Genomic DNA, 15672 nt, shown 5'->3' on the forward strand with positions numbered 1-15672 from the left:
TTTGAAAATTCAATAAAAATAAATACCGTCAATTTATTTCTTTAGATTGAAAGTAATAAAATGATTTAAATTGCTATGCGAAGCTGACTTTCTAAAACTTTATAATTTTTGTGTTAGTTTTTAAAGGGAAATTTGTATTTCAATAATAATTCAGTACGGTCTATAATAAGTTTTTGAACGCTTTCAAAAACTTCAAATAGTACCAACATTAAGACATTTTGCAGATGCGTTCAGTCAAAAAACAAATTACTGTTATGGAAAATGTTTATACTGCCTCATAATTATGTATATAACAGATGAACATACATATTTAATAATTTCCATTGATAAAGATATAAACCCTATATTTGCACCATTTAACTAATAAGAATCAGTTTGTCATTATGTAGATTTGGGAATTTACTGAACGCAAATAATGGCCAAAGATGGCCAACCTATCAAAACAAAATCGAAATGTCAATCGCTTTCAATCAGCTGTCGATTTTTTATTGAAGAAATAGAAGACACCTAAATTATTTGTATATAAACCAAAATGTGCATTGTTAAATGAAAGGGTTTTCCTAGTGTTGAGTGGTGTAAGATAATTCGGCACGGTGGTGTTAGTGTTCGGCGGGGGCGTGTGCGGCGGGCCATGGCGGTGGTTGCGGTGTGAAGGTGGCGGGCGCGGCTCTCGGGCGCAGGCATGCGGCGGCATGGCGGTCGAGGCTGCGGGCACGTCGCGCGGCCTCCGCGTCTACAAGATCGTGGTGCTGGGCGACGGCGGCGTCGGCAAGTCCGCCGTCACGCTGCAGTTTGTCAGTCACAGCTTCTTGGACTACCATGACCCTACTATAGGTACTTGCCGGAATTAACACATTCCGACTATTGTTTACATTCGAAATTAACTAGCGGCCGCAGGTATGACGAGAACAATGCCCATATTTGATGGTCATTTTGGTTCCATATGGATTGATTGAGTACTGTCACTTTGTTTGTTTAGTCTACAGTTGCTATATGCTATACACTTGGAGTGCTTTTTGTATGGTTTACATTTGATAACAGTATAGCTATTGTTTATATTACAAATGTTTCATAAGGAGCAAAACATTGAGAGGAAAATAATGTGTTATGAAGTGAATAAAGCTATGTATTTATTATGTATACATAATTCTTTTGTTTATCAATATATTTTAAGACACAAATTATTTTCAATGTTATCTGACAATCTGATAATATTTAATCAAAAACTTAATTTACCCTCATTTTACATATAACTTGATGTTTTTTTAAATAAAAAAGTATTCTAATTAGACTCAAAGAATTTTCTTTGCACAAAATATACTGTCTACTTCATAAAAAAAGGACAGAGATTATTGTGCCTAGCTAATATACCTAATTATTGTGTGATGTTGCATACAATTTATACATTCACACAAGATTAGACATTACACATAAGTTAACTTTTATTATACTACAATATATTATTTATTTTTATTTTGCTATTAGAATATGTTCCTTAATGTCCATGGTTGTGTTTACAGAGGACTCGTACCAACAGCAAGCAGTGATAGACGGAGAGCCAGCTTTGTTGGACATACTGGACACTGCAGGACAGGTCGGTAATCCTATTCATACATAAATTAATATATATATGTTTTTCTTTTTTAAAAAACATTGCCCCACATTAGGATTTTCTCCTGTGTCGTGGGTGCGTTTACAAACATTCAAGTTCACATACACATGACACCCAGACCCGGAACAACAATTTGTGGATCACACAAAGAGTTGCTCTGCAGGAATCGAACCTGCTACCAATTGCGCTGCAGCCAGTTGCCCAGCCACCGCACCAACTGTGCAGTCATTATATATTATAGAGGTTATATTATAGAGGTTCACTTCAATACACTTCAGGTACAAAAGTTTGAGGGCCCAGTTGAGCAAAGTATTATTGGATATTTTTCAGGTTTTTGAAAAATCTCAGTAATTGAGGCAGGAATTGTGTCCTGTGTATGACAATGACAATAGGATCACTCATATTTACCTAATGGGACTAGGTGGCACATAATTTTTTTATTAATTGATGTGCCTCTGCTTACCACTTTGATGAATGAAACTTGTCATCTATAATATTATGTCATCTATTCAGGTGGAGTTCACGGCAATGAGGGAACAATACATGCGGTGTGGCGAGGGGTTTGTGCTGTGCTACTCCGTGACGGACCGGCGGTCGTTCCGCGCGGCCGCCGAGTACAGGCGACTGCTGGCGCAAGCGAGGCCCTCCGAGAGACTGCCGCTTGTGCTCGTCGGGAATAAACTAGATCTCGCACCCAGGTTCAGACAGGTAAGTTACATTGCAGTTTTGATGTGGTATGATTCTGATGATAATGATTTGTCATCTTAAGGTGGAAGAAGCTTAGTGCTGAACAAAACTCAGCATCAGTGATATTCTTAGTCAGAAATACAGTCCTATTATTGTTTTTTTTTAATGTTCCCTTAACTACAGTCAACTCTTGTGTCATGATCGGAATATGTTAATCACTCCCAGACTCGCAACAACAATTTGTGGATCACCCAGAGAAATTTTTCGCACCTGTGAGTAATTGCGTGGTAACTAGTTGCCCAGCTATTGGAAAATGACCTGAATAAAGCTCTATTAACATTGAAAACATATCTATAGGTAACGACAGAAGAGGGCAGGGCACTCGCGACGCAGCTCGGCTGTCCATTCTTCGAGACGTCTGCAGCACTCAGACATTTTGTGGACGATGCCTTCCACGCGCTCGTCAGAGAAATACGACGGCTGGAGAGACAAAGACAGGTATACAATTTATATTACGTCTTTTATACATATTTTGGAAGGTAGTTGCGCCAATAGAAACTTAATAATAACCTGGTAAACGATTCTAAAACCTTTAACAAAGGATTTGTTCTGACTACATGCTCAATGAGCTACTTTTCTAAAATTTGTTCAGTTAACTGTATGTGTGGTAGTGCACCGCCAAGGCTATTTCGTTTTAAAACCAATTGTTTATATTCCAGGCATCAATATTGGGAACAGGTATTTCGACGAGTGGTGGACGCAGACGGTGGCGACGTCTTCGAAGCATCTTCGCTCTGGTCTTCCGACGGAGAAGAAGGCACCACACATCGCCTTAAACACACCACATGGAGGTTCAACAGTCCGTAAGATCTTTATACTATCAACTATGGAAAGGATAATATATTATAATGTGAATATGTGAGATATTCCATAATACTGACATTGCGTTAAGCAAGAAAATCGTAACTTTAAGGAACATAACTTTTGTTATGTGTCTACCACGGTATAATAACCATTAAACGACGAAAATGTATTGATATGATAAAATGTAATAGAAACTAACGTACTTATTAAGGTTTAGGTACGTATATTCAAGTTTATTTTTTTAATTGGCAACTATGTCTTTGAAAGTTTCTATTCTCTATGATTAACTAAACCTTTACATATACTACTTAAACTATATGACTTTTGATATGTAATTAAAAAATAACCAAAAAGTTTCAATGCGCGTAATATCTATGAAGATTTGCGTGTATTTATTAAACCAATTGAATTTTATATGCCCCTTCTTCTACCTCAATGTGATGCTACTATTTATCGTTACGTAAAAGAGGGATAAGTAGTCTATTTAGCATTTTATTTGTTAACTTCTATGATATTTGTATGCTGTTTGCGCAAGATTGCGTGTTGCAATAAATTGTGATCTGTTATTATCGAATATATAAATGTTACAGGCACTAATGTAAAAGTAAACAGCATTAAATATGCCAAAATCTTTGCTCTATTATGCCTTTCTTCAATTTGTTCGAGAGCAATAATATTAATGTATGCTTAGTCTGTGTTAGTCAACTTAGTAAATGAGGCCTAAGATAAAGTGAGATACTAAAACGTCTATCTGTTTTAATGTATATGTCTTACGAATTATAAGAGTCAGGTGAAAGGAATTCGAATAACTGTGAAGGTAAAATTATGTACAGATGCTCGATGGACACGATTTTGCGAATCAATATTTCCAAAACCTTAACGGAAAAATAGGTCCATTTGAAACATTCGTCCTTTTCTTAATTTTTCCACCAAGTGTTACTTAATACGGAAGCCATAGAAATTAGTTGCCATATTGGAAATGCTATACTTCATGCATTTAAAAACCTTGCCATACAAAGCTACTTCAACAGGATACCTTGGTCCTCTACCTCTTAAACAATTCCTAATTAGATAATTGGATATATCTAGTAATTTATTTAGGACCCCTTTTTATAGTAGGTAATTTTAGAAGGAATTTAGGCCTAAATGACAAGTTTCTATTGATGTTATTGGTGACAGATGATATTGCCTTTAAGTGACAGTTGTTGGCAATTGCTAATGTCACGCGTCTTTGTTGTGTTTCAACTCTATTGTACTCTATAAATGTTCGTTTTACATATTTGATATACTATGAACCCCCTAATTGTAAAGATATTGTACTTAATACTTTTAAAACCGGTGCCATTCGTTGTAATATTTGAACCCCGTAATAGATGAATATATTTGTACAATCTTGGCTTGAGTACCTAATAGATTAGACCATACGTCTTCCGAGAAACGGAATCCGTGAAAGCAATAAATAAATGTAGAAGTTATTTTATTGTTCGGTTAAGCCATTGGTTAGAAGATGTTCATTTTGGGAGACAAGTTTGAATGTTTAGCTTGTATCGTAGCTGTAGGTAGGTGTAGCCTGGTGACCAACTGGAACATATGGAGATACCATATTCTAAGCGCATATTTACATTTTATACTACATTGAACAGTCGCGATTTTAATTCAGGGACAAACGTACTTTATGAAATAAAAACTTGCCTGTGTAATGTAATCTCAGATATTCTATGTAAAGGTGGGTCCACACTCAACTGTAGTGTTACAAACACCCACCACTAGGGATGAGGTTCGAATATTATTAAATAAGCCTCTGTATAGGTTATTGTATATTAATAATCTAGGCGATTTCATTGACTAGTCTAGAGTAAGATTTTAGATTAGATGATATGGAAGTTCTTTTAGAGTAGAGTAAGACAGGCGATGTTCACATCTATTCCAGTTGGTTCACAGACCTGGCCATAAGTCATAGGGGACCTTATGTATGGAAACGAAATTCGAAACGTATTATACAAATGCCATATTCGTGTATCCCAACCAAAGCAGTTTTTTAAAAAAAGTAAAAGTTTTGGTATTCTCATTGAACCTCGGAGTACAATTAAGTAATGTAAGTGAGATGTCGAGCTCTTCATTTATCTGTGTAACAGATGCAGCAATAAGTATATGAAGTAAATATATAAATATATTTATGTATAACTATAGAGTAATCGGTGTATGTATATGAGTACGGTCGGCGGGCGTGTGAACTTGTATAATACTAGGTCGATACGCACAAATACTAGTGTAGACGTAACGTACGGTCGCGTGTTCGTGTGTGTGTTAGCTCCGCCCCCCGGAACATTGGACGTGCACGTAGGTATAATGTTAATGTTAATGAGAGATTCCTAAATACGAGCAATATTAAACGCCTAATGTGGTAACTAATTGTGATGTGGATGTTAGCTGTGTCTACATTTAATTCATATTAATGGTAGTACTTGTCTAACCGGATTGTACCGGATTTTACCCCCATATTAAATATGTTTCAACGTAGATTTTGATGTATTTCTCGTGTTTTTTATTAATATAGTTTGTACTGTCGAATGTTTCGGGCGGGGAGGTTGTACCCATAGTGCAATAACATGGTGTCAAACTAGGGTAATCGTTCTATGGCGGCTTGGGAACGAGTGGGGGTTACACATAATGTGCAATCACCGTTAATAGGAGAGGAGCTATCTTTTGACTATAAAATAAAACTGCATTAAGGTCCAATTTCAAACAAACTCTAAGTACTTCTGTTTAAATAAGTTTCTTTATGCTGTATATACAATATTCTTTTATTACTTGTATAAAACAACTTTACCATGTGCTAATCACCACTCATTTCGAAGTCCCAAAGCGCTCGAGCTTTGCCGTAAGGCATACAAAGCCTATTGTCCTAACAAGGGATTATAATATAACTACCTAATTTAGTCCTAAACGCTGTTTGATTAAAGTACAATTTAATTTGTATAGTGAATGTTTAATGTCATTGTTCGTTGGTTGCATTGAGTTTGTATTCTCAGGGCGTCTTATGTTCATCTAAATCTCGATTCTGGCTAAGTTTAGATAGTCTTGTTTATGTTCATAAAGTGCTTTATCATTTTTGATAAAATCTTCACACATTATACAATATTAGACGAGGGTTGATACATTTTATTGTCTTTGACTACCCGGACAGCGAAAGTGAGCATCAACCCTTACGACATACTCGTATAACTACAAAAATGAATTAAAGTAATAACTTACCTCTGTTTTGTTATGCGATAATGCACCTTATAGCATACAATATAAGTGTCACTAAATACAAGGAGTGATTGACAGTCTAACTAGACTTAGCTACAATGGAGACTTATATCCAGTCTCAATAACCTATCTTTTAGTAGATAGCTTACCTACTAAAGAAGTAAATTCTCACACATTGTGTATGGAAGTTGTGTATAAAACCAGTTACTCCCGCGCATTTTCACCACCAGGAAGGCTATAGACCATAAGATATCAGTCCACAAGACAATCGGCGAGGCGTAACCGCTTCATGGTAGATATCCCACCCATTCGCACGAAGCGCTTCGCATCAAGCGTCCTTGTGCGAACTGCTAGGGAGTGGAATTCTTTGCCGGAGTCTGTGTTTCTTGATGGGTATCTTCAAAGCCCGAGTGAATAGGTTGCTTACGGGCAGACGTGCTCCATCGTAGGCCGCATGATCACTTGCCATCAGGCGAGATAGCGGCCAAGCGTCGACCCATCAAATGTAAAAAAAAGTCATAACTTCATATTTTATGGCCTACAGCCTTCCTTGGTAAATAGATTATTCATATTATCTTTGTAGCCAAATCTACAGATAGGTTTGTAGAGACTGGTTGATGAATACTGCCGACCCCTTAGTAACGTATGAATAGGTTCTAACTCTAGTCATTATTGTTTTGTATAGCTGTTAATAGATGTTCATCTTAACTTTATAATCGACGGTTCACTGGTAAATTGAGCTTTATTACTGCCTGTATACAAGTTATATCTTATTGCAAGTTTAGTATTAATTTAAAGTGGGTGTTATGTGCACCTCTGCCTACTCCTTCAGGGATTAAGAGTGATGTTATGTGATCTTTTATTTTTATTAATAATATTTTCTTCATGAATCTCTTTTTGATGTTATTAGTATTTAAATTGAATTATGAATTTGTGGTTAATTTTTTGATAAAATTGCTTTGAACAGTCGACTTGTCGTCTTTTTAGTCGAGTTACAGGTTTTCTACAGAAGGCTGTTACGACTTGATTAAGGGGGAAAATCGAGTCATAATGTAATTCAATCTTTTTAATGACCGTCGCAATATTATATCGCCCGCTAATATTATTGATTTGTATACTAATTCGTTCCAGAATCTTGCAATAATTTTCGGAAATATTTGATAATACTTGGATAAAGATAAACCGGGGATGTAACATGTAGTTAAATTCTAGCTTCAATTCACCAGTGAACCAGCACAATATTATTAAATAATATTGTAGTAGGTATTAGCGTTAATTGAACAAACCCTCTTTGTTCACTAGTAATTTTGCCACGAGTACTAATCATATTGTATTTTATGGAATACGAACTTTGAGGTGGAAACATATTTCTATCATACCACGTCATAACACGAGACCATTTCTCTAAAATTGTTATAATGATTGATAACTAACGTTATTATTTTAACTATATGTCGTTACATGCGTTGCATGTGGTCCTGTTTGTCTAAAGGTAAGCGTCCACAGGCCCGCATCGTACGCATTCCGTATGACGTCATCAGTACGCATCGCATGTAGGCGTTGCTGATGATGCGGTGCGTACGATGCGGAACAGTTGACGCGTACCTTTAGACAAACAGGATGCATGTTACAGCAACGACAGTTTATATACAAGACAAACTAAAATCCGTTGCGTGCGGTGCGTGCGATGCGTACGATGCGGGCCTGAGGACGCGTACCTTAATAGAGAATGTTCTAATTTTAAACCATTGGACACAGTCAGTTTTTGACTATATTGCCTGGACAAATAGACCTTACACTTCATTATCGCAATCTGGGTTTTACAAAAACGGTAGCTCTCATGCAGTGTGTTTTATTTTATATGCCTTGAGGCGTGGTGTGTGTCAAGTCTGTTTCCACCTTTAAAATCACTGCCTTGCGTGTTGTATGTGACAGCGGCGCAGAGTATAAAGGAATGAATGTTACCATATTTAAAAATTCGTATTCCGTGTTTGTTTATGTATCATTTGGCAGTGTAACTGGCCTAATTTGATGTCTTATGTATTGGTGTAATATTTATTTATTTAACACGAGGTATTTCAGCTTTATTAGCATTTTGTTAAAGTTTAAACTCATTAAATTATGTAAGACATGACCAATTTGCTACAACACTGTTTGCATAAATGTATTGAATTGCCATAGTAAAATATATTTTGTAACTAATTTAAAGTAAAGCTGAAAAACCTCGTGAATTTTGTTTGTGAAAAATAATTAAATATTGAATGAAACTGACTATGGAGATTTGAACTCTGTAACTAAAATAAAATCTGAATAATTTTAATACGAAATGGTGCGATAACTACATTATAACATTTTAATGAAACATTTACTTTATCATTTTGTCATATGAAATATGAATTGTATTCAGTATCTAGGGATCTGATAATTTACTTATATACTAATATTATATACAAACGCCAGCACTTAAACTTACTCCCTTCTTCAACAGATTTTAGACTTTATTACAAGAAGATAAAGTTGTTTTTAAGATATATGACAGGGGGTAGGTTGACTTGCTGGTTGTCTGTGCAAATTGTATGTTTTGTGGAATGTTTCGTCAGTGAGGTAAATTAGAAGTTTGTAAACTAGTTGTTCGGAGCCCGTAGTCACTTGTACTTGAGATTGACGCTTAAAACGTATATAAATTTAAATGTTTAATTAATATATTCCATAGATTAGCGGTTATTAAGAGAGTATATTACCCTACAGTAGGTGATTTGAACAATAATATTAATGAAAAATGAAATATTTCGTGTTTTTATGTACAAAAATTTTATATGTTGATAAAATTGTTGTATATTTTTGTTTTGGTCGATATATTTATAAATGCATATTTAGATATTTACTTATTTTGTTATTGTGTAATAATTTATAACACCAAATAGTACCTTTCAGATTATTATATTTAATGCAAGAATTGTAACCAGTGTGTAGAGATTTTGTTGAATAAATGTCATGTTTCGAAAGCTTGTGTTATTATTTACCTTGTTGAATAAGGGATAAGGACATATTTTTATGTTCGTCTGGTAGACTCATTAAAAATACATAATAATGCTAACGCCTCGCCAAGCTCTTGACTGCAGTATCCTTAGTAAGAGTTTGTTTTACGCTTATTTATATGAAGTAAAAAGATGTAGATAGGTTGTTAATAAGATCAAAATGAGTGGCAACAATTTTGTGGTATCTGCGCTCTGATTGGTTGGTATATAACGAGCACCTTCTCTGACAGACAGACTGACTGATGGACAATTCAATTTGACGTTTCAAAAGTGCCTAAATAAGGATTAATTAAAATAAATGCTTGGACTCTCTCTAGATACGAGAATCAATTTGTACACCATTTACCCTAAAACCACTGTACAAACAGACATAACAGAGAGATCATAAAATAATGAAACGACAATAGCACGTCGAGTGGTCAGTGAGAACAGTTAACGAGTTAACGGCATTCAGTTGACGGGGCCATAAACAAGTTTACGACCGCGCCGGGGTTGCCAGAACTAGGGGATACTTGTCACATGACACAGATTTAACTGTTTTAGGGTTACGCTATAGATTGTTTTAGTTTGAGTGAGATCTTTTCCGCTTTATTGAATAAGTGAAAGTCTGAACTGCAAGTATGGCAATAGGCTCACCTCCCTATTCCTTATATCTCTACTACATGGAATTTATAATACAAATGGTGTGAAGAGTAGGTGTACATTGTACAGTTGCATTATTTCCGTAATGTACACCTTTACTTACCTCTTCGGGGATAAAAGGTATGGCGATACATACATACAAAAATAACTGTAGGAAAGGCAGTACAAAGCAATAGATATCAACATATCCGCCCAGCGCTCGTCAGTAGATCGTGATAACTGTTGTGACTGTGACAATTGTCATCATTAATGTTGGACTGTGTGGCCTCCTCTACATAAGAGGGTTACCCATAATCTCCAGCTTACAAGATTTAGGTTTATCAGAGAGCTCTGCTGTTCCATCTTCGTCAAATGGGGTGGTGATAGATATAAATGTGAAAGTTATTTTTTGCAAATAGGTTACAATGTAACTCTTGTACACGTCAATCTTTTAAATAACTAGATGAGGCCGGTATTTCCTATAGGATTACTCTGAGAAGAAATGCCGAAACATACTCAGAGGTCATAATGTCTTTAAAAGTCCAGACAAAATCAAATAAGCTGAAACTACTGAACGGATTTCAATGAAAATTTAGTATAATTCATATCGATATAATATGCTATGAGCTGACTTCAGTGATAGAATATTTTTTACCCCGCGAGAACGCAGGCGAAGCCGCTGGTAGAAGTTAAGCTAAGGCTTCACTATTGTCTAAACGAAAACATATACAAATACTGTCTATTTCTAAAACATCATCCCCCATCCCTAGTCAATGTGGAGCAATGTCAAAATTTATAGTCACTCGGACGCTCATAAAGTGAAGGGATATTGACATCTTTTACGCTTCACAAACTTTTGCGATTCCACTGCGAAGGAGCATCCATAACGGAATAGGAAATCTTAGAACCCCTTAGTCCTTTACAAGTGTTTCGCCATATGTTAGAAGGACTCCATTAATTGCTGCTCGAATTGATAAAAGCTACTTGTAGAATTAGGTAGAGGTACTTAAACAAGTTTATTACTATATACTCTCACTCACTGCCTATCAAGATTTACTTGAAAGCCTCTTCTCACACGGAAAAAGTTTGAGCACTAATCGGGTCAGTCATTTTAAACTTATAATCAGAATTAAAAGCCCAGAGTTTCCTCACGATGTTTTCCTTTATCGTCTGTCAATAATCTTAGAAAGTACATATAAGAAATAGTCACATTCGAGCCCGCACCCTCATGTATTAGGAACGGGTGTTTTAAACCTCCGGGCCAACACGACATATTACTATTGGACGATATATAATCGGACTGCCTGCTGATAATAAGTTAATTAACGTAAAATTGTATCTCTTGTACGTATCCTTTTGAAGAATAAATATGCTTCCGCTTTTCCTTAATGAAAAGGAAAGGGACTACTTAAAGTCTCCATAGACATTTTATAACAATATTCGAAGGGATTTAGAAGGGTAACCTAAACACGCATTTACTGTGAACGATGAAAAGGGAACTTAATTAAAAAGATAATTCAAATTCCATCGTCGACCCGCCGACTCAATAACCGTACTGGACCCAATTTTAAACAGTATATTGCTACATTTTGGTCGTTCGCTTCTCATTATTTTATTTTCTAAGCGTAGGTATTTTTCATCTATTTACTTTAGGTATTTGTCTATTTTCTGATCCTCGAAAGATGGGTTTCTTAACTTATACAACATTTATCAGTTACTAATAGCGCCCCGCCTTATTTCACACGAGTGGTAATACCTCATGGACTGCTACATTGGTCTGGAGGTTGCAAGATTTTTCGGTTTTACGAAAATTTCTCAGTAGTAGCACGGAGTCTGGAATTGTGTATGGCAATAGGCTCATCCGCTATTACATGGGACTTATAACACAAATGGTGAAAAGTGGGTATTGTATAGCGGCATTACGTGCCGTTATGAGCACCTCTCTCTACCCCTTCGCGGATAAAAGAGATCAAGAGAAATACCAATAATTTCTGAATCAAATGAGCGATCCACAAACGAATCCGTGGAAGAACCGTGTTTTGCAGTCGCCATCACACAGCACGTTGGGCAGCAACCAGTTGTCAACCGAATAGCAACTAAATAACTGTATCTACGAAATAAACAGTACTGACACAATTAAATTAAATCACGGTCCATTTCCATTGTACCTCTATTATATAATCTAATATCTCACGGTCACAAGGTAAATACTACATAATCCTCAGTTTATGCCTAGATACGTCAACATTTATGCAAATCCTCCGCTGTACTTGCGTCAAGCCAGTAGAAACGACCATGTTAAACAAGAATTGCTTGATATTAAATTCATAAAGTAAAATTAGCTGGATGCCTTAATTCCAAGAGAAATATTAAGGAGCGCCCGTATCAAAGATTAATTAAGTCTTAATTTGATGCATTATTAATTGTTTTACTGTTTTAGTAGCAAGATGCTGGTTTATTTTAGGATCCGGAAAAGTAACTGTTAAGTATCTAATTGTGAAGTTCTATAATAGTAGAGTTATTACTCTTCCTCAAGAAACTTAGTAAGAATATCTAAAACCAATAAAACAACGACCAAAACAATCAAATACATCAACTACGAAAAATAAACAAAGTCCCACGTTGGGCGCCAATAACCAATAAATAAAAATAGACTAAAATAATTGATTTTTATCATCTTCTATCACAATCTATTTATTACTCACGATATTCAAAAATAGCTTTACTATTAATACCAAAATAATATTTAATATAGAGAATAGTGGACAAATAATCTTGGCTTATAAAGTTGGGGGGATTTGTATCAATTACATGACGGTGGGGGGTTGGTTTGGCTTGGGAAAGTGGACCTGTTGCGCCCCCAGCCTCCCTTTATTACTCTATCTCCGGGTTTATCCAGAATCTGAGGAGACCGGCCAGTCGCCTTCCACACGTGGACTGAGAAGCACGTACGCTTTGTTACCTTCGTACCGCGAAACGTATTAAAGTCGTAAATAGTATTCTTTCTAAAATAAAAGATGGATAAGAAATTGTTTCAAGTTTTGTGACTGTGTAGTTTTTATTGTAATAGTGTTAATAATATTAAACATTGGGAAAATATCTCCAAATTATTACAAATGCCCAATTAGGACCCAGCTGAGTTAAAGCTTGATTTATTTACATACATATATCATTTAAGCCTAAAATGAGGATTAGTTTTCTCCCTTAATATATGTGTCGCGTTTAATAAATAGCAGAGAATGGACCATTAACGTAAATAAACAAGACATAGTAAATCTTTATATAAAAACAATGACTAGTGTATAAAACTAACAAAAATGTATATTCTGCATTTATCCTGTATATTCCTGTTCGCGCCGGTTCTATCCGGTTCGCTTAGTTCGCGGGTTGTGTATAAAGTTGGGGTGCTCATGGCTTCTCGTTTGGACTCCCCCTTTGACCTGGAGCGCTGTGGCCCGGCTGTGGACTTGGCCTTGGATAAGGTCAATGAGAAATTCCTCGCTCATCACGGTATCGAGCTGCAGAAAGTGCAAGGAAGGTATGTGATACGTAGTTTTATTCTAAACATAAAAGTTTGTGTGTTTGGTTGGATGGATAAATGTTTTGTTACTCAAACATACATACAGAGTGTAAACGGAACGCTCCCGAAAAACGATACAATTTTTGTTTTGCTTTTACTAGTTTAATCGTGTTACTCATGCAACATCAGCCTTCAGCAGTTGATTACAACTATTATAAAACGTAATAAACATTGAATTCTCAATTATTTTTTAAATAAAGCCGGTTTTTTATTATTATCAATGTTTGTGGTTTTTGGGAGCGTTCCGTTTACACCCTGTATGTATGAAATTTTAAAGGAATTAAGTTAAGTAAAGTATTGTAGTCTGAATTATAATTCTATTAAAAGTTAGGTTGGTTTTTATGACGGAAATATGCGGCCCTATGAATAATTAATCTGCGAAAGGATAGAGTTAGGAGAAGCGCTTGTCTAATTTCAGATCAGTCAGTATTTTATTTAATTTGTATTTTTTAGTAACTTATATCGTGAGTATTCAGTTTTACACATTAGAAACTCCTTTTTCAGTAATATTACAGGAAATCAATACTTGAATAATCAAATAGGTATGTAAACGCGACGCGACGGCATTTAATCAAATTAGTCTGAATTGGTTGCGAATAGTACATGCCGTCAAAATATTACACAAAACACACGTCGAAATAATTGTTCGGTAGAAAGTCTAATTATAACATGTCTCCTCTATGAAGGAGTATGTAGACGAGGAAATATTTATTTATTATATTTATTAAACACTTTAAGTTCACTTATAATAAAATATTCAATGCGACCCCTAGTCTTCATCGCTTATGTTATGAATCTAAAGTAATCAAAACGAGCCTATTGTCATTCACCAGCCACATTTTCATACACGATCAGAAAAATCGCCAATAATGTCTTGTTCAAGGATACCCATTGAGAAATTGAATTCAAAACCCCTTCCTCGATAGTCGCATTTCCAATAACTCGGCCGACAAAACAGTAAAGTAATCATGCCTTTAGATAAACTAGGTAGCTATGTATCTAGGTATCTATGTACATCTCAACGAGATCATTAATCTAGCACTTAACTCGAGAATTGCCCATCCATCTCACTCGAGCGGGCAACAAATTAAAATAACAGGCACAAACAAAGGAAACTTTCACTCAGTAACGTTTCCAAGTAGTCAAACACTCAATTTTACTTGTTCCAAACAAGTTTTATTATAGAACTCGAAAACTTTTCAACAGATGTGCTTCTAATATTTTTTTGGTAAATCTTGTTTTAAAAAGGTTTGGGCTTGTAACAGAAATACTCGTATGTTACATTACGTAATTTTACTCCTCAAAGACAAAAGCAGATTAAATCATGTCGTAATTAAAATGCCATCCTTTTTACGATTCCACTAAACAATTAAATTTCTTTGATGTTATTAATTTAGATGGGCGGTAAAGATCATTAACAGTCAGGTTCTATCTACTCGTTTGTCTCTAAAAATTGATGGATTTTGACAGAGAGACAAATAGAGAGAGAGTAAGGGACTGTTTCACAATGTCTGGATAGCCGCTATGTATCAGATAACTTTGAATTAAGAACGTAATTTGTATGCACTATCTGTCATATAAGTTTATTGGGCACTTATATGAAGGTGGTAAAACAGGCGCTAAATAAAACAAAAGCCTAACTCTTCGTGACTGCACCTGTAAAGTAAAACTGCCATTACTGCACTTTAAAGTAGACATGTATCATAAAGTGTACAGAAAGGAACTCTACTTGACATTCGTCGCATGCAACATTTTTATAGTGTCAATAACTTGCAGACGTTTCAATAAACCTTTTACTACGGAGTATGGAATAAATTTACGTAGATACAGAAGTTATTGGAATACGATCATTCTTTGATTATAATACGGTGAGGAAGACGTATTGGGTAGGTGCTATATTTCCTACATATTTACTTTTATATGCAGGATATGTGGGGTATATTCGCTTCTGGAAATGTGTCAGTTAGTCAATTTTATTAAGGCATATTTTCTTAGTCGATATAAGGGTAAACTTTATG

The 15672-nt window shown here is 35.5% G+C and overlaps 2 protein-coding genes across 2 annotated transcripts in view; both read left to right on the forward strand.

Moving 5' to 3' along the window:
* Window positions 1-433: 433 nt before the first annotated feature.
* On the forward strand, window positions 434-9420 carry LOC118266357 (GTP-binding protein Rit2). The gene is made up of 5 exons (XM_035579774.2): window positions 434-834; window positions 1521-1594; window positions 2126-2320; window positions 2657-2797; window positions 3019-9420. Exons 1-5 carry the CDS (start codon window positions 693-695, stop codon window positions 3133-3135), a joined length of 669 nt encoding a protein of 222 aa, XP_035435667.1. The 5' UTR covers window positions 434-692; the 3' UTR covers window positions 3136-9420.
* A 3737-nt stretch (window positions 9421-13157) lies between these two features.
* LOC118266321 (atrial natriuretic peptide receptor 1) overlaps window positions 13158-15672 on the forward strand; it is a 62268-nt gene continuing 59753 nt past the window's right edge. Inside the window, exon 1 of the mRNA XM_050694771.1 lies at window positions 13158-13612. Coding sequence (XP_050550728.1) covers window positions 13392-13612 — 221 coding nt within the window. The 5' untranslated portion in view covers window positions 13158-13391. The remainder of the gene's footprint in view (window positions 13613-15672) is intronic.

The sequence above is a fragment of the Spodoptera frugiperda genome, chromosome 7 (genome assembly GCF_023101765.2).
Source record: "Spodoptera frugiperda isolate SF20-4 chromosome 7, AGI-APGP_CSIRO_Sfru_2.0, whole genome shotgun sequence".
In the NCBI taxonomy this organism is placed as follows: Eukaryota; Metazoa; Arthropoda; class Insecta; order Lepidoptera; family Noctuidae; genus Spodoptera; species Spodoptera frugiperda.